Source organism: Sciurus carolinensis, chromosome 7, assembly GCF_902686445.1.
Source record: "Sciurus carolinensis chromosome 7, mSciCar1.2, whole genome shotgun sequence".
Taxonomy (NCBI): domain Eukaryota; kingdom Metazoa; phylum Chordata; class Mammalia; order Rodentia; family Sciuridae; genus Sciurus; species Sciurus carolinensis.
In genome coordinates this window covers 88,518,059-88,542,813 of record NC_062219.1, presented here as the reverse complement: position 1 = coordinate 88,542,813, position 24,755 = coordinate 88,518,059, and the positions used below count along the sequence as shown (strand labels likewise).

At 36.9% G+C, this 24,755-nt stretch overlaps 1 protein-coding gene across 1 annotated transcript in view; it reads left to right on the top strand.

Moving 5' to 3' along the window:
• The first annotated feature begins 789 nt into the window (after positions 1-789).
• Positions 790-24,755, top strand: part of Rims1 (regulating synaptic membrane exocytosis 1) — a 449,118-nt gene continuing 425,152 nt past the window's right edge. Inside the window, 1 exon segment of the mRNA XM_047559146.1 lies at positions 790-1,224. Within this exon segment, the coding sequence (XP_047415102.1) occupies positions 1,061-1,224 (164 nt within the window). The 5' untranslated portion in view covers positions 790-1,060.

Sequence of the window (24,755 nt, the reverse complement as noted above, 5' to 3'; positions counted from 1 at the left end):
GGATACAGTGCAGAAGAGTCCTACTGAGGATGGGTTAAGAAAGACACTGCATCCAAAAGTACAGTGTACTCACAAACCCGGGCTGATGGAGGTGTGTGTATGTGTGTGTTTGTGTGTGCACTAAAATTATCTAGAAAATCACGCTGCTGTGGCTGTAAACACTTGACTACTAAATGACAAAGATATGGTGGAAAGAAGGGGAAAAAAATGCGTCCAGAGGGTGTTTCATTCTGCTGTTCGGAACACTGGGGGTGCTCAAATAATATTAATGCTCTACGGTGAAGATGGTAGCGAGGATGATGATGATTAATGCAACCCATGGAAAAATAGGGCTGGGGAGGATGACATACAAGGGGCGATGACTCATGGGTGAGGGGTACCTGGGGATAGAGCGAGGTGATGTGCACTTTGGCGAGCGTGGGGGGAGCGGCTGGGGCACGCGTGGCTCGGACCTGGGGAGTGGGCGGGTGGGTGCGGGTGGGCGGAGCAGCTCTGGGACTGAGTGGCTGGCAGCTATGTCTGCGAGAGCAGCGGCATCACCCAGGAGCAAAGCCTCCGAGACTCCGCCTAACTGACACCCAAACTCCCTCTCCCTCCCGCAGCCCCAAACTGGAGGCAGTCGAGCCTAAGAGCAGCCTCGGCGGCGGCCGCCCCAGCCCCAGCCCCAGCCCCGCCCCCGCCCCGCGAGCCCAGCCGGAGACGCCCGGATCGGCGGAGCCTGGCGGAGCCCTCGCCCCCTCGCCGCGCCCGCCGCGCCTCCGCCTGCCCGCCCCCGCCGGCCGAGGTTGGGCTGCGGGAGGCGGCCGGGCGGCCCCGAGCCTCGCCAGGGCGACCAAAACAAAGGCAGCATCCGGGGCTGGGTGGATGCAAACAACCATGAAAGACTGGGTTCTCGCTCTCCCCGGCTCTGCTGCTGCTACTGCCGCTGCCGCTGCTCCTCCTCCTGCTGCCGCCGCCGGGAGGGCTCCGCTGTGAGGGGAAAGCAGGGGCGCAGCTGCTGGGCGTGAATCCGAAAGGTGAGAGCGAGAGAGCGAGCGGAGGGGGCGGGCAGGCCACGAAAATGTCCTCGACCGTGGGGCCCCGCGGTCCTCGCCCACCCACGGTGCCTCCCCCCATGCAAGAGCTGCCCGACCTGAGCCACCTGACCGAGGAAGAGAGGAACATTATCATGGCAGTGATGGACCGGCAGAAGGAAGAGGAGGAAAAAGAAGAAGCCATGCTCAAGTAAGCCACCCCCAGCCGCGCCATCCATCCCTCCGTGCCTCTGTGCCTCCATCCGTCCATTCACCACTCACTCACCCAGTCCTCTTGGCTGAGTGTGGGGGAGGGGCGGGCGAGGGTGCTGGGTGCGGGCGGAGGTGTCCGTCTTGGGGCCAGCGGCCCTGGCTTGACCAGGGAAGAGGTTAAGGGGACCTGAGGAAAAAGAGAAAGCGACCAAGCCAGGAACCTAGGAGCTGGGAGAGGATGGCTTGGGACTGGTGCCCAGGAGGATTGGGTGAACAGGGGCCACCTTGGTAGTGGGATATGCAGAAGTGAGAGGAACTGATCCCACCCAAGTGGAAGGGCCCTGGCTTGGAGCAGGTTAGGGACCAGGAGATGAAGAAGGACAGTGGTGGGGTGGGTTGAAGAGGTGCTGAGGTGCTGAGGACAGCTCCACTTCTCTTTTGGAGTTGTTTAGCAGGTCAGAGTTACCCCAGAAAAGGGTGCAGGTATTTATATAATAAAAATGCTTATTTTTAGTGTTCATTTTGCTACTCATTCATCTCACAGATCAAGGTTGGGTCTTGTTTTGGGCAGTTGCCATCTTTGGTAACCTGCCTCCCCAGCTTCTCTTTAACCTTTAATTCATTCTACACAGACTACCTGTGTGAAGACAAATTTTCTTACCCATATATATTGCCATTGGCACTACAAAGTTTTCAATAATGCCAGAAGCTGATGGGGACTCTGGCCTGAATAAAATAGAGATTCCTCTTTACTGGTTTCCAAGAAACCTCTGGGGCCTGATTAGTTCCTGGAGGAAGCAGCCCAATAACGGACTCAGTATTTGTACATATCTTACCTTCTTTAGAGACCATGACCCCTTCAGGGGATTTCTGCCTGGTGCCCCATTTTCCTGGGGAGGTTTCTAGTGGTGCAGGAGTGTGTGACACTGTCTGTGCTGCTGGCTTTAGACAAGGCTGCTTACAAGGTACTGGCACAGAGACTGGGCTTTCCTCGATCTGATCCTTAGCATCACCCCCTGGAGTGGAACTGAAGGGGACTTAATGCTGCCTTACCATGGGAAGTCTTCATGCATTCAGGAAAGTTTTACTTACATTCAGGGGCTAGGGGAATTTAGAGACCCCCACTGAAACTGACTCCTTGGTGTCCTCTGCTTAACTCAAAGGTGTATCTGGGGGCAGGCATTTGACATGAAGAACCAAAGGGAACCTGTTGCATCTGGAGTTAACTGATTGTAAAGAAGGGTGGGGAGAGAGCAGGGTGACACCCAGGCACAGAACACACCCAGCATGGCCTCTCTTCCAGCCCCTAGGATTGCCTCCTAAAGAGAAGATGCTGCCAAGAAAGATTTCTTCTGCTTCCCCACTGTGCAGCAGTGCCTCAAAGAAGAGGAATAGAGGGAGGCTGTGTTCACAGATGGATGGGTCCCCAGTCAGTGCAACTGCCACCCCAAGTGGGGAGGGGGATATTTAAGGAGAGATGTGGGAGTCAGGCCACAGCAAAATAGTAGAAATCCAGTCATTCCTGCCCTTTCATTATAGACTCAGGAAAAAAAAAATTGTTAACTCAGAAGGCCAGAGCTGGCCTATTCTATAAAGAGCAGCAGGTTTCTGAATTCCCTGCTCCTTCTCATCCAAAAAGCAAATACTTTAAGCCTGCTGGCTTGAGAGAGGCAGAACCCTCATTAATCTGCTGCCTGTCCCTAGTGGAAGAATGATGTCCCTGGTGCTGCAGGCTTCCCCTCTTCTGAGATTGGAAGTAATGGATGGTGTCTGATGGTGCTGCTGTCTGTCTGTCTGGTTGTCTGTCTGTCCTCATTGGTTGCAGCCCCTGCCACCTGTTCTGGACACCTGTTCTCTTGGTTAGGATTTACAGGTTTGCTGCTGTCCTTTTGGTGTTCACTGCAGACAGCAGGTGGACAGAGGCCTCCAGCAGCTAGTGAAAATATGGGCTGCTGCTTGACAGAGTCCAGATAGGAAAGGAAAGGCACAGTATAAGTAGTGGCCATCATGCTTCTTCATTGGCTGTTTCAAGCATGGTGAAGAGCGATGGGTTTTAAGTGGGAGCAGACAAATTTTAAGACAAAATCCCAAACCTGCTTACTGCCTAAGGACAACAATTTTTAGACTGTGTGGGTTATGTGGACAAATAAAAATTAGGAACCCTGTTCAACTGCTTATGTATAACACATCTTTTTCACTGCTTTTCCTGTGACTGTTTTCCACATGCTTGCAAATAGTGTTCCTTTATTGCATGGATTCACATGATATCTCAGTATGTGATGCTGTTATACAACAGCCCTCTGTAATCCTGGACCTCTGCGTTAACTTTATCAATCAACCTCTCCTGTTAATGCCTTGGCCTGTTGTGCAGTGGTGGATTGGGGAATGTTTGGGAATCCTAGCTTGCTGTTATGTTTGCAATTAGTGGAACAGTGCTGTACTTTTTTCTCCTAGGGGACACTGTATGTCTTAAAAACTGGGGATCATGAAGCTATTCAGATTATATATATATATATATATATATATATATATATATATATATATATATATACACTTAATGGCACCTAGTCCTAAGTGGTGACCTTTTCTAAATCTTGCATTAAAATAGATTGGGAATTAGGATACTTTTCACAGGAGTTTGAAATATTTGTCAAATCAGAAAAAAAGTTTTTGTGGTAATATGTGGTCCATCATATCACACATCTGACACCCTTCAAAGACCCTACAAAGCTAATGTTCTGGTAACAGAACAATTAGGCTTAAAATTCATTTCTGTGACTGCTACAGAATGATCACCTTGAGCTGCCCACTATATATGCCTACTGTCTCTCTACTAGGTATAAAAGTAGTCATTAATAGAATGAGAAAATAAGTGGGTAGCTATGCCAAAACAACATTGCAGAATATCAATTCAAATTTATTTGTATAGTTTCATCAGTCTTGATTATAAATTACTAATTGAATTCAGTTTTGATGTCATTAAATATGCATAAATAGAAAAGTCAAACTTCTTTCACCTCAAGATTTTAGAGAAATTTTACATGAAATCAGAAGTGTTTTACCATAAAAATAGTGTTTTTGGCAAAGTGCACTAATTTTTCCATAAAACTGAAAGTGATTGATTCCTGTAAATTATATTTAATGATTGATTAATTATCTGCAAATTAGAGGTGTTTCTTAATTGTAGTAGGGGTGTGTGTGTGTATGTGTATGTGTGTGTGTGTGTCTGTCTGTCTGTCCATCTGTCCTGGAGGCTTTTTGAAACCTAACTTCCTCAATGAATACTCCTTCAAGTAACTGTCATTAGACATCATGAGTCAATATATTACCTGGACTGAAAGCTGCATTATCTTGAACCTACATCAGAGAATACCTTATTGGATGTAAAATCCCTTTAAATAATAACTTCATGCATAAAGGAGAATAAAATAGAAGTAGAGTTAAAGGTGTGGTCTGGAAATGGGAATTGAGAACCATATTGAAACACTTTATAAAAATAGATAACATTTATTATTTACCACATGCCAGTCATTACTCTAAGTAGTCATTTAACCTAATGCCAAATAGGCGAACTATACTCAGTTAATATGTGTATAAATATTTGGATTCTCACAGTAACCTGTGCAGAAAGTAGTCAGGTATTAGAATTCTCAAATCTTCATCCTAAACTAACAGAGCATGATAGAACCAGAACTCAAAACCAGACCTTTTAGTACAAGACTAAATGTTTTCCTGTAGACTATATATCTATCTATAAAGATAATTTTCTGTTTTATTTCTTTTTTAAAAACTGAGTTTCTGGTCTTTCCTCAGTTTCAGAGAAGTAGTTTGACAAAAGATTAAGCTGATTCAAAAGATAAGCTTCTGGAGCTGGAGCTTCACTTACACTTGTTATTAGAATATTCCTATGGGTTGAGGGAGAGGGAATTTTCCCCAGTTTGAAGATAACAGCATCTTGATGTACTTGGAATACCATTAATATTGGTACCATGCATTTTAGGGTTCTAGTTACTGTACTTACTGTGTAAACATGGGAAAGACAATTAGTTGGAATTATATGAGGTATGTTTTTCTTACAAATCCTGCAACCCATGGTGTGAATTGACTTTTTAAGAATATTGACTTTGAACTTCTCCCTCTCTTCTTAACAGGGAACTTAGTGCTCACTCCTGTATCATTCATGGAGAGGAGATAGAAAGAGAAGACTTCTTGTAACTTCAGCTTTCCTTCTTTTTCTCCCTCTGAACAAGTATAACATTGTATCTTGAAATGTATTCTTAAGGCTTCTTTGGAGTTAGCAATTGAGGAAAGAATGAGAAATAGATTTGGGAAGACTAGAAAGTGTGATAGAGTTCCCATGCATACAGGTATCAAATTTTCATTGGTAAAGATTTTCATATCACATATCCATATGTATTCAGTCACATTTTCGTGGCAGGGATAGGTAAGAAGAAAAAGAAAAAAGGCAAGTAGTGAAGAGAGAGCGAGAAAGCGAGAGAAAGAGAGAGAGAGAGAGAGAGAGAGAGAGAGAGAGGGAGAGAGAGAGGGAGAGAGAGAGAGGCGGAGGGGGCAGAGTAGAGCAGGAGCATGTATCTAACTGTTCCAAGAGTATGTGTTAAGAAGGAAGTACTGGGGGATAAAAACACTTTCACTTGGAGTTCAGGCTTCTTCACATGATCAGATGATGGAGTTAAACTTAAGAAAGGTGAACCCTGAATTCTACTAGTGCTTTCCACTTTGAACAAAAACCTATCTCAACAAATGTCTATGCCTAGTGCTGAATTCCCAAAGGCTCAAAGAAAATGAAGAAAAGGGAAGCTTCAAAAATGAAAGAAATGAGGAGTTCAAAGAGAACAAGAATAAGAGACAAAATGGAGAGTAAGAGTAATTTAAGAGTCTTAAATTACTATTTAAGTAATCAGATCACTAAATTAGAAGTATACTATGCAAGCCAGTGCTACTGCCAACTTGAATAATAGAGACACAACATCTTGGGGATGTTATTGGCTCACTTGTTAAAAAATAAAAATGATTTGTGTAGACCTATTTAATGAACTTTCCAGAAAGATATCAAATGTGAGTTCCTGAAACTATGTTATTATTCTCCTACATCTATAATAAGCATGTGGATGAAGATGAAGTGCCATGGGTTGTAAATCCATTATGTTGCAATCCATCTTCATGGATTATTTTCTATTTTTAAAAAAACTTTTGCATTTGGTCCTGTGATATAAGTTGCACATTTTAAAGCTGGTTCTAAGCCTTGATGTAAATTTGCCTGAGGCACATGACAACTGGAGTAATAGAACTCCATACTGGTATACACTGATTCTATATCTTTATTTTTTTTAAGTCTTTTTAAAAAGTGCAACAAGATGTAGGTATTTTGCTTAGTTTCCCTTATCTTTGTGAGTAGGAGAGTAAGATTTATTGTATACTTTCTAGTATTTTAACATCAGGCATTTGGCTGGGCTCTATTCAAATTTCATGTTATGTTTTCTGCTCTCCTCCTGATTAGAAATATAGCCTGTCAGTATTTATTAGTCTACTATTAGTGAAATCCCAAGAACTAGGTAGGTACTTTCCTGACCCTTTGCTCATGGTATCATGGAGTCCAGAGAACAAAGCTTCAAAGAAGCAAGAGAAGAACATTTTGTGGCTAGTGGGATTTTCCATGCTCTTCAGAGTGCCCCTGTCTGGATTCTTGGGTTCTGGCCACAGTCAAATCTCTAACCCCATATGTGCCTTGGTCTTTCCTGACCTACTTGCTCTTTTGTTTACAGAGCTCCCTCATACCTTGGCATTTTCTGCTATTCTCTACTATGAAGTTCTGTCTTCTCAGAGCTATTGTTCTGAACTTTATTATGTAGGCTAGTTCTAACAAAGTATGATGTGGTATTTAATTCATTATAAAAACCAGGTATTAGAATTTCAAGTATTAAAGCTGGGTCAGGTGTTGGACTGTTTGGGTAGAATAAAGAGAGAGTCCACTGCTCACAGCCTGCTATTGGCTTAGTTCTAGCATTTTAGAACTGCCATGTCATAAAGAGTGGTAAGCACTGGGCAATTAGATAGAAACTGGATTTGAATTTGGTTTTAACATTATCATTTTTTATAGGACATTTTCAAGTGAACCTATTCAAATACCATTGTGTGTGTGTGTGTGTGTGTGTGTGTGTGTGTAAAGTGGAATTTATGATGCCTGTCTTTCTAAATTATAAGGCTTTAATATGGCAAAGTGGAGACATATTTAGACTTCAAATTACTGTACTCAAGAAAATACCATTATTATGTTTACTCTTTAAAACTATAGAAGAACCCCCAAATGTTCCTTTCCTTTGGTTTTTGAAACTACTGTGGGACTTGTGGAGATAAACTCTTGCAGAAGGAACATCTATTCTATCATGAAAGCAATGCTGTGTCGCCAGGGTTGTAACTACCAACATAAAATTTGGTAAGGAATAAAACACTAAAATAATTATAGGACCTGATCCAAAGTTACTCTTACCCTCTCTATATTTCTCTTACCTCTCTATATTTCTCTATATTTCTATTTGTCTTATTAAATAGCTCATAAATAAATGATTTTAGCACAAATGTGAGGAAAATGATAAAGTTTGAAATAGCTAAAAGGCAACCCTAATTCAAAAATGAGAGGAGAAATCAATGTAAGGTAATTTCTTCATAGTTTACTAGGAGAAAAAGAATCAGATGACCATAGTTTCACTGGATTTAATAAATTACTAATTTTAAGAATTAGCTGAGTACAAGACCATATACTTACCAAGCAGTAGTTTCTCTTTCATGTTAGTTTACTGTTGAATGATGTGTGTTTAAGCATTTTTTAAGTTTTTATACTGAATATCTTAGGTTTTCTGTATGTTTCTTCTTATATTCTTATATCAGGTTGATTTGTACTTAATTTGAGGAAGGTTGATTTTCTGTAGATGACAACAGGGAAGTTTACTGAAGAATTGGCTTGGGATTGTCCTACTTATGTTACTATCCTGTGAAAACTTCCTGTGCATATGAATGCTTTTTTAAAAAATGCTAAAGTTGTTGAAAAGAATGACTTGTGTGTTACATTTGCCCTCATTTGTTTATACCAAATTCCTGCCGTGCATATGGATAGTACTTTTTCTTTCAATTTAAATTTTCGCCTGGATGACAAATTATATTGCCTTCCTCTTCATAAGTCTTTCTTCCCCTGCTCCAAGTTATTCATTTAAAACTTCAGAAAATCAAGTGACCAACAGTCTTAAAATATATCTTCTCAATAAGTAATGCAAGCAAGTTATAGATATAGAATCTTGAAAATAATATTTTGGTAAATAGGATGCTTTTGCTGAGAAGGAAGTGTTATCTTTTATGAGTCTCGGTGTATGCTAATTTTTATGGCAGAACTGAATTTAAATTTTCAAATATTTTTCAAATAATAGTAGTTATGAATTACATTCACATTCAGGACTATGAAAATTCTCCATTGAGCCTTACAAAAGTGCAACCTACAATTTATAGGTGCAGAATTAATTAAATAGACTTTAGAATGTAATATTTTGATAATTCCTCTGCAGTTTAGATGGTAAGATAAAGTAATGTTATAGAAAATAATAATTTCATGCAGTTTGAAGGTAATTAATGTATTTAATTAGAATATTAACTATTTTAAAGAAACATAATGAATGAAACATGTTTTTAATGTGTGTAGAAGATAATATCTTGCTAGTGATTTATACAATATTTAGTATTTTTGGGTATTATCCATCATTAAATTAAGTAAGTATTGTCTGGAAGATGTTATTATATTTATATAGGGAAGATATGTGAATTGAAAAACAAAATATCTTTACTGTCATATATATGTCTTACACTGTTTATTTTCTTTTAGTGGTCTCTCCTGCATAATGTGCATACTCAATGCATACTCACAAGTGGGAACTAGTATAGTAGTAGTTACTGATGAAATGTTCTTGCTGCTTTTGCTAGACCTTACATAGTCTATTTGATTATTTTTCAACTTACATTTATGTACTTAAAGCACTATTGATTGATATGTGAAGAACATTCTTAATCTCAAGAATACAAGTTGTTTTAAAGTTGAAAGTTATTTGTGCTCAGGGGTTGTGTGCCACATTATGACTCTTGTTATTTAATCACGGCTTTTAACTAATGTAATGAGAAACTCTTTAAGAGTGGCTCGCTGTTTTGTTTTCAGCCTTATTTGGTTTACATTTTGGAAAAATTAAGCAGATTGAATTTTGACTTATCTAAGGAATATATGTCAATGTATTAGATCTCTTTAAATGTGTGATAGTATATATTCACATTTAGAAGTTCTCTTCATATCAGAAAGATTTCTATTGGTAGAAAGAGATGGAAAGAAAAGTAAAGTAACCACATGGCTTTTCCTTTTTATTTCATGCAGCTTAGCAGACTTATCTTTCTTAGTTATCTCTGTATTGTAATATATTGGAGCTTAAGTCTTCTTTCCTAACCTTCCTTTTCTAGAAAAAAAAAAAATGAATATATTTTCCATCCTGGTATTTGAAACAAAAGAATATTGAAATGAGCAGTCTTTTTAAATTTTGTATATTAAGAATTTGGTAAAAGCAAAATTTATAAATACTTTGATATCCTATATGACCATGATGATAATTTTTTAAAATTTATTTTTATTGATAATTTTTATGAAAATATAATTTAAAAATTTGAAACACAGTAAAATATTCTTATAATGAGGACAGATATTTCAAGTTATACATATCTATGTACTATAGGCCAAATCTAGTCACCTAATTTATAGCAACCTGGGATTAAAAACTTGATGCTATTTTGAAAAAGATACTGTGATCTGAGTATTGTTCCAGACACAGGTATTAGAAAGGAATTCCTTGGTATTTGGAGTTCCAAAGGCCTAAACTGTAACAGTGACTATTGAATACAACTGTGATTGATAGGTACTCAGTCAGATGGCTAGTCCCTGCCTTCCATAAGGACAACATATTAAAATGTTACAGAACACACCCCAGTCCCAGACTCAACCAACCAAACAGACAAACAAAACAACTAGCACAATCCCAGACCACATAGTTTACCTATTAAGTAGTGCAAACTTTTAAAAATACGGTGTATATTTTGGGAAAATTCTAAATACTAATATAAAACAGTGCAAATTGAATGGTGGCTATAATAGGGACTGGGGGTCATTTTGAAGCTCCCTCTTACCCTTCTTTGCATAATTCCATTTACTTCCAATTTGCCTTCAGTTTGTCTAGACTTCCCTATTTTTGTCTCCTCTTAACTCTCAACTGTCATCCTTCCCACAGGTTGTATTCAGCCCTCTATTCCTCCCATTTTACAGGCAGGTCCCAGTAGATCTGAAACAATGACTTCAACTATGCCAGTGATTTCCAAATCTCTATTAATACATTAGAATTTTTGGCAAATTCTGAGTGCATTGTACCACTTGTTAAATATATCGACCTGGGTGTCCCATAGGCACTTCAAACTTACTGTGAACCATCACAAGTTTCTTCAGTTTTTGTCTACACACAATACTTTCTCTGTATTTTTCTGTGTTTATGAATTACATCTCCTCCACAAAATACCCTTTTCCAGAGTAAAGGTTAAACTTCATGATCTGTATCTTGCTTACACTATCCCTTCTGTAGTCCATGCATCCCTTCCTGACACAGTCTTACTGAGCTAGTAGTTCTCAGGGTTCAGTGCTGCCTCAAAATTTGTTGACTTTATTCATGTTTTTCTTTTTGTTGGAAATACACTTTCTAATCTAATTTTGACCTAGTTTTTCAAATTATCTCAAGTGACCCTTCATCTAGCACATCTTTCCAGACTTTCCAGAGTGATTTTAGTGTTTATCCTCACATTTTTTCATAACCCTTTTCACTCAACTTTCTTCTTTCAGCACAGAATAAACGCCTGTGAGTAGAATAATTCTTTTTTGTATTTATCATGTAAGTACAGTGCCTGGATATAACAGGTGCTCAGTTTTTGAAACTGTATATGAATGAATGAATATATTCAAAAGATGTGAACTGGAGGAGTCACCTAAGGCTGCTAAGGATATGAGTGGGAGGATGGTGTAGGATGGTTATTCTAACCAGGGAATTCAGTCAGCATATTCTGAAAGCAAAAAATGAGCTGATTGCTTTTGGCTATTGAAAGAAACAGGTTGACCAGAATTTATGAGGAAATAAATATTGGATGTTAAACAATACAAGGTAAAATAAAAATATAATTTTCTGATGGTCTGTTGTGTTCTTGATTTATCATTTGTGGCTTTTTGAAAGACAGCTTTCTTAAGGTGTTTGAATGTGGGAGGATGTAAACACTATTTTTAAACAAGTATTCCTCTAGAAAGATATGCTGAATGGAAGTATTTTAATTAAAACATCACTAACTCCTGTTACTGTTTAAAGTATATATTTTAAGGTTTGATATTTATAATTAGATCAGATGCTCATGACCATAAAGTATTGATTATATTGATTGTATTTTATTTACGGAGAACACCTCAGTTAAGTCATCCTCTAGACTTGAACTCCTTGAAGGCAGGTGTCTTATATTAATTATCTTTGTATTTCCATTGCCTTGGCCTATGGCCAGTATATTATAGGATCTCAATAGGTGCTTGTTGAACTAAATTGCACAGTCTGTACAACCTGCAAATAAAACCACTGATCTTTGCATTCTAGAAACTGGACTCTGTTGAGATTGAGATGGACACTTAGTGACTTATCTAGTCCAGAGTGGGCAAATACTCATGCTTCTAAACCAGAAGCAGCATTGCTAATGAGTATTGGTTACCTCAGAACCTTCCTGAACATAGTGCTCTAGGCCATCAGTTGGTAAGAGTTGGCAATAAAAATAGTAATCAACATGTTAAGGACTGACAATTCATTCCAGCTCTAAGAAGAGAAAACTGAGGTCCCTTTCATCTTAGAGGATTTCATGATTAATTAATGAGAGAGCTAAAGACAAGACTCCCTGTAGGTCTTCTATGTCCTCATCCAGTGTTTTCTCCTACTGTCCCTCTGTCTCCACATGGTTCCATTTTAACTACCAATAATTTTGAACAATTCATTTTTTCAATTCTGCTTTGATTTATTTGTTCTTTATTCTATTATAGAAAACTCCAAGGTACTTCTAATTACTTTGTTGATTTTGAATTTGGTTATATTGAGTATTATTCAAAACAAGTGGATCATTGCCAAGGACTAAGAACTATTTTAAAGGTTTCCTTTGCAATGATATTTGTTGCAATTATATTTAAGTTGTATCAATATTGCTTAATTGTGATCATTTTATTTTAAATTTTTAATACTTCTCTGAAAGATACATTTTCAATATACAGTAATTTATTTATGATTCCGAAAAGCTTTTCCTACTTCTTTTGAATTATGTATATATGAAAATACTATTTTGCTTTTTTACTTAGAAAAGTCAGTCAGTTTTGTTCACTGCAGGGAGAAGTGCTTTCCTTGGGTCTTCCTGATTTGAAAGTCTAACTAGACTGTTGATTGTTGGTTGAAGGAAAAAGTCAATGGCATGGAAGAGAATGATTACTCACATCTACACACCTGAAATTACTCATCTGCATTACACATATATTCCATCTCACCTGTGCACTGCACATAATCTTCCACACCTACATACCTGAAGACTTAAAAAATTCTTAATATAAAGTATTTCTATAGGGAAGGTAATTTTATCTTATTTACAGATTTTCATGATTTAGAGATGGCTTGAATTACCCTTTGTACTCATAGTCCTTGTCCTAGTGCAGTTCTGGGAGAAAATTCCACCCTGACCATGGCTCATTGAACTAGTAAAGAACTCTTTTAATCTAAGGCCAAATGACTCACTGACTAGCCAGAAACTGAGATTTTTTTCTTCATGTTTTAAATGAGAGGCCTATTGGAGGATCAAAGAAAACGAATGATTTCCCATTCATTTGTTCTTGAAACAAAAACAAACTGAACACTTACAGTATGTTAAGTAGGAAAAGGAATTAAGTATCTGCTAGGCAGAAAGTGCCTGCCAGGCTGCTGATGGGAGAAAGTGGGGAGGGTCTGAAGAACTGGAAGGAAGACAATGTTGTAGAAGAGAGCAGTTAGGAGAAAGCCAGACCAGCTGTAATTGAGAGAGTTTTAGAGAGGTAGGCAGAAGCCAACGAATATGGGGGTCCTCTAAGTCATGCTATAGAGTTGTATTGTTATCCAAAGATCCAAAGAGTTTTGAGGAGAGTTATGATATAATCCCACTAGTATTTTAAAAAGATCACTGTGCTGCAATATAAAGAACAGATTGGGTGAAACTTCGGGCATATATGTTTATGAATTAACTGGGAGGGTATGCAGAAGTTCAGATGAGAGGTTTTAGAAGCAAGGACTTCAGAGTTGACGGGGAAATGTTAGAATTTCAGAGAGACTTCGGAAGCAGTCACAGTTTTTTGTTTTTGTTTTCATGAATTGATTTTGGGTTGACTTCTGACAGGTACCACCAGCTTTTGGGAGTATCTAGAGTAATAGAAGGGAGATTCCACTTAAAGGGGATATGGGTCAGGGACTAGAGAAAATGGAAGGGAAATATCAATTTATTAACCACCTGTACAGGACCATGAACTTGTAGGTGAGAGGAAGGAATTTAATTCAGAAAAGGAAAAGACATAGAAATATACCTTAAGGAAAATCTATTTTTAGAAGTCGAAAGAGGACAATGATCCCCTTCAGAGACAATAAGGAAGAAATGACCAGAGGTAAATGCATAACCAGAAGAGCACTAAGTAAAAGGAAAAAGAGTATTTTGAGGAAGATGTGGGAACACCCAGTAGGATGTCCAAAATGAAAAAAGATTAGACACATTAAATGCTGGTGAGGATGATGAGCAATTAAGATTCTTATGTATAGTGGGAATGTAATATGGGACATTCACTTTAGAAAACGATTTATATGGCTGTAATTACCATCATCACTATTTTACAGAAAAGAAAATAGAGCTTCAGGTTACACAACATGTGTAATAAATGTTCCTGGAACTGGGAAATGAACAAACTTGACTATTGTTACAACCAGATACTATCAGGCAGATAATAGAAATGTTTTCCTAATGTAAAATCTTACTAATAGTAGTAGTAATTATTATGGGATGGAGGGAGGGGAATGCCTGAGTGTAGATTTCATAATCAAGCAGGTCTGGGTTTGAATCCAGGGCTCTACCACTTCCTGTATGATTTTGATTGAAGTCATTTAACTCCTCCCCTTTGTCTTATCTGTGAGATGGGTATGGGTGAGATGAGTAAAGGAGGTAACAATAGCTATATAATGTACATGATACAGCTTCTCATACTTAGGCAGCATTAACAGCTTTTGGCTATAATAATGATTATTTTTCAATAGTCTGAATTTAAATGGTACCATGCACCCAGTCTTCACATCTCTTTGAGTATAAAAACAGGTGCATCTACACTGTGTGAGCCCTGTTCCAGCTCAAAAGTATGGTACTTGCTGTGTTGATACTATATAAAGGAATTTTGAATCACAATTGGAGCTTTGGTTCCCACATTGTGCTAAGCCAGAATACTCTTATTCATTGAACCGATTTTAGCACAATGCAGTTACCTGAGCTTGGGGAACATGCAGAAGAAGTCAGGTGCTTTCTTTTGAACTAGGGTAATAAACCTTATTTTAGCAGCACATTGGAATAGGTTTACCCTGCATTATGCTTACAGATTTAATTCTTCACATTTGCTGTTCTACTAAGGAAACATTTTGGCTCACCTCTTCAGTCTATGATCTTGGGTGAATGCATGAGAATTAATATACGTAACTCATACTGTCTGTATTCAGTGGAAAAGAATACTTTATCTTGATTTTGTAGCATGCAGGGATACCTCCAACTAAGAATACTCAAATTCTTTTTATGGCAATGCCTTATTTTTAAAAATTAAGATTTTTTTCCATCTGTGTCAAATCAGTGACTTTCCTGAGTGATATTCATATAGTAAATGCTGAATGAAATGTAAAGAAAATGTTCTCCAAATGATTGTCTAATTATGAGTCTAATGTGAACTTACTTTATGCCAGGGAGAAGTTAATGTAATATTGATGCATTCATACAAAATTAGGAGCAATGAAGATAATTTTCCAATATTTTAAAAGTATATATACATCGCAATTATGAACCTTTGCAGAGATCAAGCAAGTGATAAGAGTACTAAAACTAACCAATAGTATAATGAAAACATCTAACCATCACCACAGAACTCTAGCTCATAGCATTTATACTTACAAAACAAACACACACATACTCTTTTTCTCTCTGCTTTTAACTTATGAGAAAATCAAGTATACATAATAAAGACATCTGTTGTCTTTGTGAAACTCTGGTAATTGAAATATATTTCTCATGCTATTTTTGAAAATTTTCTAAATGATAAAATTTATTTCAGAATTTTTTAAATACTCAAGCAATGATTTTTAAGGATCTGTGAAACTGAGAATTCTTCTTTATTTTATTCCCCTTTAACTGTGGAACTAAGATACTGACCTATTTTGCCTTTATCATAGCAAGCATTGCTAAGTTTTTTCACATCATGTGATTGGTAAGAGGACCTGGTGATATGGAGGATGGCAATATGTTCCCATTCACCCTTTGAACTCTTCATTCAAGTGAGACTGCTGTCCTCTGCAGCCCCCTCCCCCCAACCAAATAGGGCACTCTTTGGCTTTTAGTTTCTGTTTTTATTTCTTTTGAGAAGAATTAATGGATATTTTGGGCAGATTTAGGCACTTTATCTTCTTTCTTCCTCTCTGTGCTCTCTATTCTTCCTCATTACAGGAGACAGAAATATGAGAGCCTCAGTGGGGAATTTTCCCAGAAGAGAGAAATGGAGTTTCCATTGCTCTATAATGCCACTGGTTTCCAGAGAGGAGTGATTTTTCTCATTTGACCCTTGAACTCTCCCTGGCTCAGAAAATCCAATTCTTTGTTCCATCCACTCAGGGCTACTGGAGGGGAGAACTTCTGGAGAAGTGCAGTACAGAGAGGGGTGGTCATTACTTGGTGCCATCTTCCCTCTTTGACTTCTCCTTCTAGGAGTTTTGGCTTCTCAGGAAGCCACTTTATATGAGTGGCTGCATATAGGTATTTAATATACAAGGAAGCTCTGAGGAGTTAGAGGTAAAACAGAAACTGTGGATGAGACAGAATAGTATATTTAGAAAGGAAGAGGATGCTGCGTTGGCTGCACAGTCCTTAGTAAAGTTTGAGCACTCCCTATTATTTTCCCTTCAGCATGAAGTTACAATATGTTTTGTTCAAGCTTAAATGAACCTTTTCATTTGGTAATTAACATTTTACAGTGTTTCTCCTACCACTATATATTTTTGTTTAGAAAATTAAGACCCAGAGCGAAAGTCAAATGAGTAAGATGTTTGTTTTTGCGAAGAGTATGTATTTAAACCCTTAGAGATGATTAATGGGCTAACTGAAAAAGAAATTAATTTCAACTTCCTTGACTTCCCCTATATCAATATTTTGATCCTACTGTTTTTATAGTTTTTCTCATACTTACATTTATTTGAATATGTTTCTGAAATTGTCTTTTATTAATATTAGGTAATAGTACCACTGAGTGTGTTTAGTGGTTTACCTCTCATAACATGCATTTTGTTATACATGGAGAGTTGACTCTGCATTTATGGAATCTTGTGAGGCAACCTGACTTCCACATAACAAGTTTGCTGAGGAATTCCTGAATTCTAGTCCTGATTCCATTTCCTTTCATCTAAACCTCTAGGGTCTCTGAGTTTTCAGGAATGTTTCATTCATTTTAATTAATTAATTGCTTAATTAAAAAAATGACTTTTCTCTGACTTGCATCAGGAAATACAGGGATGCACTAAAATTAACAGTTACGCAACTCTGTGAGTTATTGCTGAGCCTATTATACTTTCAGGAAGCTCTATTTTTTTATGTACATGTCAGAGCTAATTTTTAATTTATCTGAAGTGGTTTGCAATTACTGATAATGCTGATAATAAAATTTATACTGTTTGAATTTGAAAAAAAATAGTGTAGATTTAGCTTTCCATTAAATGTACTTTCTGGCCCTCCCTGTATTGTTGATATTATGCTTTCCGCCCTCCTATCCTAGAATACAGCAGCAGCCTGGGGGAGGAGGCAGCCCACCACTTGCATGTCTCTGATGCTTTGAGCTGGATGGTTAGAAGACTTCAGCATGACTGTCTCCTTCTCTAAAAGGCAGCAGGGGACAGTTAATGTAGGCATTGGGAAGAACTTTATAGGAGAAAGGCTATCTAGAAGGCTGTGAAAATGAGAGAGAGAGAGAGAGAGAGAGAGAGAGAGAGAGAGAGAGAGAGAGAGAGAGAGACTCTGATTGACTTCTGTGTATATACTTTCCCCCCTGGTCAGGAGAAATTAAAAATAACTGCCCATTGAAAAGAATGACTGTTAGAGAAGCTGGAAGCCCAGGATTTAAGGGGAAATAACACTCAGTGTTTATAAAATACATTTTTTTGGAAGAAGGTGAACATAGTGGTTTCAGAGATTTCATTTTTCTGACTCTGGAAGCATTGGAACACAGTGAAATATTGTGCCTTTTTGGATTGAACATATTTTAGTCAATATGCTGGCTCTGGGATCCCTGGGCTGACCACAGGGTCTGGCACAGTCAATGGTGGCCAGTTGGTGTACAATGTCCTCTACATGAATACACACTGGGCCACATTATGCTTACCAATCTCAAGTTATGATTTTATAACTGGGCCATGAAGTCTTATACTCTATCTTGGTAACTCACAGTTACCAACAATAAGCATTTTCCCTGTGCTTTAGGTATTTAAAAAAACAGTTTTAAGATTATGAAGTGAAAGATCTGTATTAATTAGGGACTTATTTCAAAATTCAACCAAATGCCTGCTACTGCTACCATAAAGTATTGCCCAGATTTTATGACTTGTACCTATTCTTTTCTGCTCAGTGTTTTAGTTTATCAAAGAACTTGCTCCCTTCACTGTGTTCTGTGTCCTTTTTAATTCATGTTTTTAGAAATATAGCATATATGCTTTTGGTGATATGCAGCACATGTGTAGTGTTGTTTATGGAGTGCCTTTGCATGCACATTCTGTGTCTTTTGTAGAATGCAAATACAGGAACCAAGAAGCTATTTGGAATCATTTCTACATGAATTTGAATTTCCAGAGATGATGTATAAGAGATGCTCTCCAATAGTTTGAGAATTTACTCTAAGTCAAAGGTTAATTCATTTTTTACTGTCTTTGGAAGAGTAAACAGCAAAGAACTTGCAGGGAGCTAGCAGCTCCCGCTGATGAAATGAGATTCATCAGTTTTACTCAATGAGGGAGACTGGATTTGAGGGTGATGCAGGGAGGTCAGGATGAGAATTCTCCACCAAAGATCTGCCAGGTGGAAGCTATAGATTTAAATCAACTTTGATCATAAATTTCTAAATGTAGGACAGAAGAGAATTTGAAAATTTGAGTGTTGTTGAAATTATCTTTGAAAGTTCCTTTGGAAGGAGTCACGTTAAAGTCAAACACCATCTCTCAGTTATGTCCACCAGAAGTTTTCCCGTTAGCACCAGATTATGTAGTTGGTTTGTGTTTAAGGACCATGTGGGATTGAAAAAAAAAAAAAGTATGTGTCACTGAGTTCATTGAATAATGAATTATTCTCTAAACTTGGAGAGTTCTTCTGTGGATAAGAGTCATACAGAAACTGCCCTTAGATGGAAGATTCTGATGCTCATTCAGAGTAAATATTCACAGAGAGAACTGAGATGGTGAATAGACTCATGCTCACTCTTTAAACTCCTTTTTAAATGTTTTTATCTCTTTATCATATATGGTTCAATTCTCACAAGGAAAAGCTTACATAATGTAAATGCACCATCTTTGTGGTCAGCTGCAATACAAAGGAAAGAAGCTTCCCCAAGTTCCCTACACTCTTCCAGTTCTTGGTGGATTTTACATTGGGAGTAAAAAAAGAATCATCATTAAATGTTTCCATCTTTTAGATGGATCATCTCTACAGAAATGGGCTAAACTTTTTCTCATAGGATCACACTCACTGTATCTTTGAAACATGCAAAATTTTTATGATCTTTGCTTCTTTAACACTTATCAGTATAAAATGAAGTATTAAAGGATACTTATTTGTCAAATATTTTGTTGGTGCTTGTAAAATATAAGATGCTGCCTGGCCTGGTGAGTATTTAGCAAGGTATGTGTGTTTCAGGTCCTTGTGAGACTCTCATTTGAATTTGACCTTACTGTGTTTCCTACCTTTGATATCTCTTAAATTTGACGTTACTTTAGAGTGATCTCCATTTAAAACCTCTGGGAGTAGACACCTCCTTTCAATGGTGCTACTACTGAAAGGAGGAAATTCTTTCACCTTACCCATGGCAGAACTCTTTAATCAATTGCAGAAAGGGTGACCTTATGTTCTCAAATTTTTAACCTTCCCCATGAATATAAAATTGTTATTAAATCTTCAGGTTCATATGCTGAAAGTAGTCATTTGAATCAAGGGAAGAATTTGGAATTAGGTATAGAAGAAATATGAAGATGAAGAAATAGGTTAAAATCTGGAGCTCAGTGCTGCCATTTCTGTCATGTAGAAATTTGTATCAGAAAGCAATAGAAAAATGTGTTTTAAAGTCGAAGGGATAGTTCTGCTGTCATTCTAGTTAATACATTTTTCAGTTAGTCCGTACACGTTTTGTTATTGAAACATTTGAAATAAATCTCTGATATTCCAATTAATTATTACTCTTCACCATCCTTCCTTCACAGTTTCTTTATTTTTCACTGTTATGTCTCCAATAAAGCAAACATAAAACACTGATATGTAAAATATTGGAATAAAAGTGTTCTATTTTGTTATGTTGTTAATCATAATTCATATGTTTATCATATTTTTGTTTATTTATAGTCTTTATGCCTTTAATTACTCTTCTTTTGCATGCCAATATATTTATTTAAAATGTCATAGTATTATTCCTAAGGGTGATCCCATATTATTCTCAAAGCAGTAACTTGTTTCAATGACCAAGAACCTTCTTCATGGTAGAAAAACTGCTCAAGAGGTTCTGATGAAACATTTGGCAAATATTATACCTTAGAAATGAACACAAGCTTAAATATTCAATTTAATTGAACAAATATTTATTGAGTAATTATTCTGTGTCAGGTACTGAATCACATTGCCCAATATAAAAATCTATTAGCAGAATAAATATAATTTTTAAAGAGAAAAGTATTTGCTGTCAACTGTAAACCCAGTGACAGGGAAAAGGAGAAGCTGATGTTTCAGTATTATTTTGCAAACAAAAGACAAGCCTTTATTTCAAAATCCTAGGTAAAAATAAATATAAAAAATGAACTTTATGCAAGTTTCTTAAATTTCACACACAACTTTTGTTCTTAAATGACTGCAATCAGATATGCTTTAAACTTTCTAGAGGAAATGGACTCACACTCAATTTTCTTTATTCAGCCAAATGTTCTTTTGATCTAACTATTGAGTCTGCTGTGTGTGAATGCCTGAATATTTAGCCCATAGAGTTTCTGAACTCTGTTGCCTAATTTTATTTAAAAAAAACAACAACTATTTTACTTATTTGAAATAGGCAAAATATTTTATGTCATTTAAAAATTAGTAATATGATTTCACATTACAAAATGTTTTTAACAAGGGTCTTAAAATACAAAATTCCTGGGAAATAGACTTGACTTATTAATCCATAGACAAATGGACAAACTGACATGGACATTAAGGGGAGAGGCTTGAACAGGGGTGGTTAATTGGTAGACCACCAGTTGTTTTGACAACATTAAATGACTTATGGAGACCATGGTACTGTTTTGGGGAAACAGTTTATCTTTTTATAAGTTTTGTAATCTACTTAAATGTGCTTAAAGAGTATACTCCATATCTCCCCACTACCTCCCCTCTCTTTCATCATCTATACTAGGATTTTCATAATGTAACACCCTTAAACAGAGAACAATTGCATCTAATCCTATTTAAAATGGTTGCTAAGGGACTATTCATAGGAGCTTAGAAATGACTCAAGATCTCCTTTATGAAGTAAAAGAGAAAAACTAAAGAAAAAAACCTTTAGAGGAAGGATTTTGACACGTCAGCTTGTATCATATGGTTTCTGGTATTGCAGACATAGGATTCCTTTCTCAGTCTGCAACCCTCTGGGAGTTACACTGAGCCTTGAACCTAATCCTAGTCTGCTGCTCTCTTGGACCCCTGAGGACTGACAGGGGGAATAGGCTTACACAGATGGGTTGGGGTGAGAGGAATGTATTCTTTTTCTATAACTCAGGTGTGGTAGGTTACCTTATGATAGTTGACGAGTTGACCCACAAGTGTACTAACTTAAGGCCTTAAGAAAAATAGCCTTAGAATGGGAAACAAGGCTAGTGGACCTACTGTACTGAGTTCTTTGCTGCCCACATCAGGTAGCACAGCAGCCTTCACATGGTGCCTTGAATGTTTGATTTCTCTTCCTTTTTCAGGATGAATGTGCAATACATATTTTTCCCTTCATTTGTGAGAGAAAGTTTTATATTACTTTGTGACTACGAAAATACAAATCCTAGGGCTTACCATATACCAGGTAGATTATGCTTCTATAAACAATTTTTTTTTCATTTTCACCAGTTGCCAACATTCAGATGCTTATTAGGAATTATTCTGAATACCAAACCAGGCATTTCTTCTGAAAACATAAAGTTAGAGATCTCTTTGTCCACAAAATTTTAAGAATAGATGCAATGACTATTTTAAATCAAAATCTAACCAGAGATTTTTAGAACAGATATTGTGGTGAGAAATTTCTAACTTCACATAAAAATGTTAGGGTAAATTAGTTTTCAAAACTAAAGGTGCAACGTGCAACAAAGGTGAGATTAAATATCAAATTTTTATAATAAAGATGTCAAATTGTTTTTGAATGTTTGTATTTAGAGTAATTTAGATATTTTAGAATTTGAATTTAGAGTGATTTTGATTTTTGCATACTAATTCTAATATTTTATTATAAAATACACTCTATATAAACTACCAGAATCAAGCGGGCAGTGTTTTAGTCTCCATGTCATGTCGTCAAAGAACTTGGTAAAATTTATTCAAGGCACTATAATTAATTTTTTGTTCTTTAAGGAGCAAACTTAACTCCTTGGGGAGGAATGGCCTTTGATTGCTGGCCTCTCAAATCTCAAACATATTAGGAAACATAAAAGATGCTGCAAATGTGGGGCTGCTTTTACTGGACTTAGATTGCATGGGTTTAGAGTCACCCTGAGTTGATAACCTCTGTGCTTCCTGAATCACCATCATAGTTCCTTAAATACAGTGGGAACTGAGCAAATAGTTGATGTCTGAGTGAACTTAAATGTAGGCGCATGTTTGAGGAGCTTGCTTTTTATAATGATGACACAGATTTATATAAAGCAAAAATATCCCTGAATTATTCCAAACCCAGGCTGCCTGTTCTCATATGTGGACTGTTTGTTTTTACCATGTCACTCTGAACCCCAAGTCACCTGTATGCTCATACCTGTACTCTTTATAAGATATACTAATGACATGTTGTGCACATATTTCCCCCTTCCCCAGTCTTACTCTTTTGATTTTTCCCAATCTTGCACATATGCTTTACATCTTTGCATTCATTTTCTCTCCAACTATGGTCAGGCTGCTCCAAAAGAAATCAGTCTAGTGACATATGAGGTAATCTGCCTTTCCTTAAACAACAGCTCTAAATGTAAAAGACCAGCTTCATGGAATACGTTTGCTCTGTGTAGGTGGCCTCAGCTCTTTTCTAATTGTTCACAAGCCTTCTTTTCAAACACCTGTGAGTCTTTTCACTGGAGAATACCAGTATCCTTTGTGCCACTGACTTGCTTCTTGCTCACGTGTGAGAACTGAGAATAGTTACTGAGAACCTAAGAGACAGCAGAACTTGGACAAGTCACTTCTCTGCCTCAGTTTTGTCTTCTGAAAGGAGTCTCTGGAGGTTTACATAAGTTAATATTTATAAAACACTTAAAATAGTGTCAGCCATATAGTAAACATGATTAAATTTTTGACAAATAGAATAAATAAAAATGTGTGTGGAGAAAAAATAGTGATGAGAAAAATGGTGGATTTGTTTGTTTGTTTGTTTGTTTGTTTGTTTTGGAAGACCAACAGAAATTCTTTACCTCAAATGCAAAGGTTTCAGATTTCTGTGAATTAGTGCTTGGAAAAGCTGGAATGAGTTCCATGGATAGATTTTCCACCTAATTGTTAACTTGTTTCCAGCAAAAGCCAACTAGAGTAACTCATATTCAAAAAGGTCATTTCACAGATCAGAATGTTTGAGGAAGTGTAAGCTGTTTCCAAGGCTACAGAGCAATTTCAAAGACTTAAGAACTGAACCCATTGTCCTACTGAATGATTGTGAAATTTTACTTTTCTTTTAATCCTTCTAAAATTTCACTACATGATTTTTTTCCAGTGGTTTATGAGTCACTTAAACCAGTTAGTATTTGTATTTCTAAGGATTCATCCTATCTTTGATAAATTCTAAACTGGTTTAAAAATTATCATTATAAAATTATTATTGCTCTAGAGTTTTGGTTATATTACTAATTTGCTAATTTGATCTGGAGATCATTCCTCTCAATAATGAGGAACTAGGAATACATTTTTGTTAAAAATGTCTTGAGAATCCAAAAGGAATATTAGCAAATTTTATTCCAGGGACTTTATTCGTAGGCAGACCCTTTGTTTCCTCACACTAGATCTATTTATTCAAAATTGTCTAGGTAGTGGTATAATTAAGTTAGTTAATGAGTGAGTTACTACCAATAAGGAGAGGCGTAGAACAAAAAAGGCAGACACATTCAATTTTTTCATTCTTCCAATACTTAGTGAGTTTCTGCAGTTCAGAGGATATTTCAATAATCACACCCAAAGTTCCTACCCTCATGGAGCTCACATTCTATTTGAAGTAGCTACATAGTATGGTGGAGTTGTGGAGTTGGAAGCATCCATATTCCAGTGTTTGAGTAGAGACTTACATTGTTATACTGCTTCCCACTGTGTGACCTTGACAAATTTTTAACCTCTCTGCACTTTAGTTCCTCTATGTGTAAAGTGAAAATAATAAAATCACTTCATGGGGTCATTTTAAATATATATATATATATATATATATATATATATATATATAAAACATATATATATATTACTTAAATATATATATATATATATATATATTACTTAAAGAAATGCCTGGCACATAAAGGCTATGTAAACATTGGCTGTTATTAGTGAGTAGTCATATAGCATATCAAATAAGGATATAATAGGAGGGGAAGCAGGGTAAGAGAGTAGAGAATGATAGAGCAGTAGTTTCATATTGGACAATTAGGAAAGTCTCATGAGGAGGGGATAATTTAA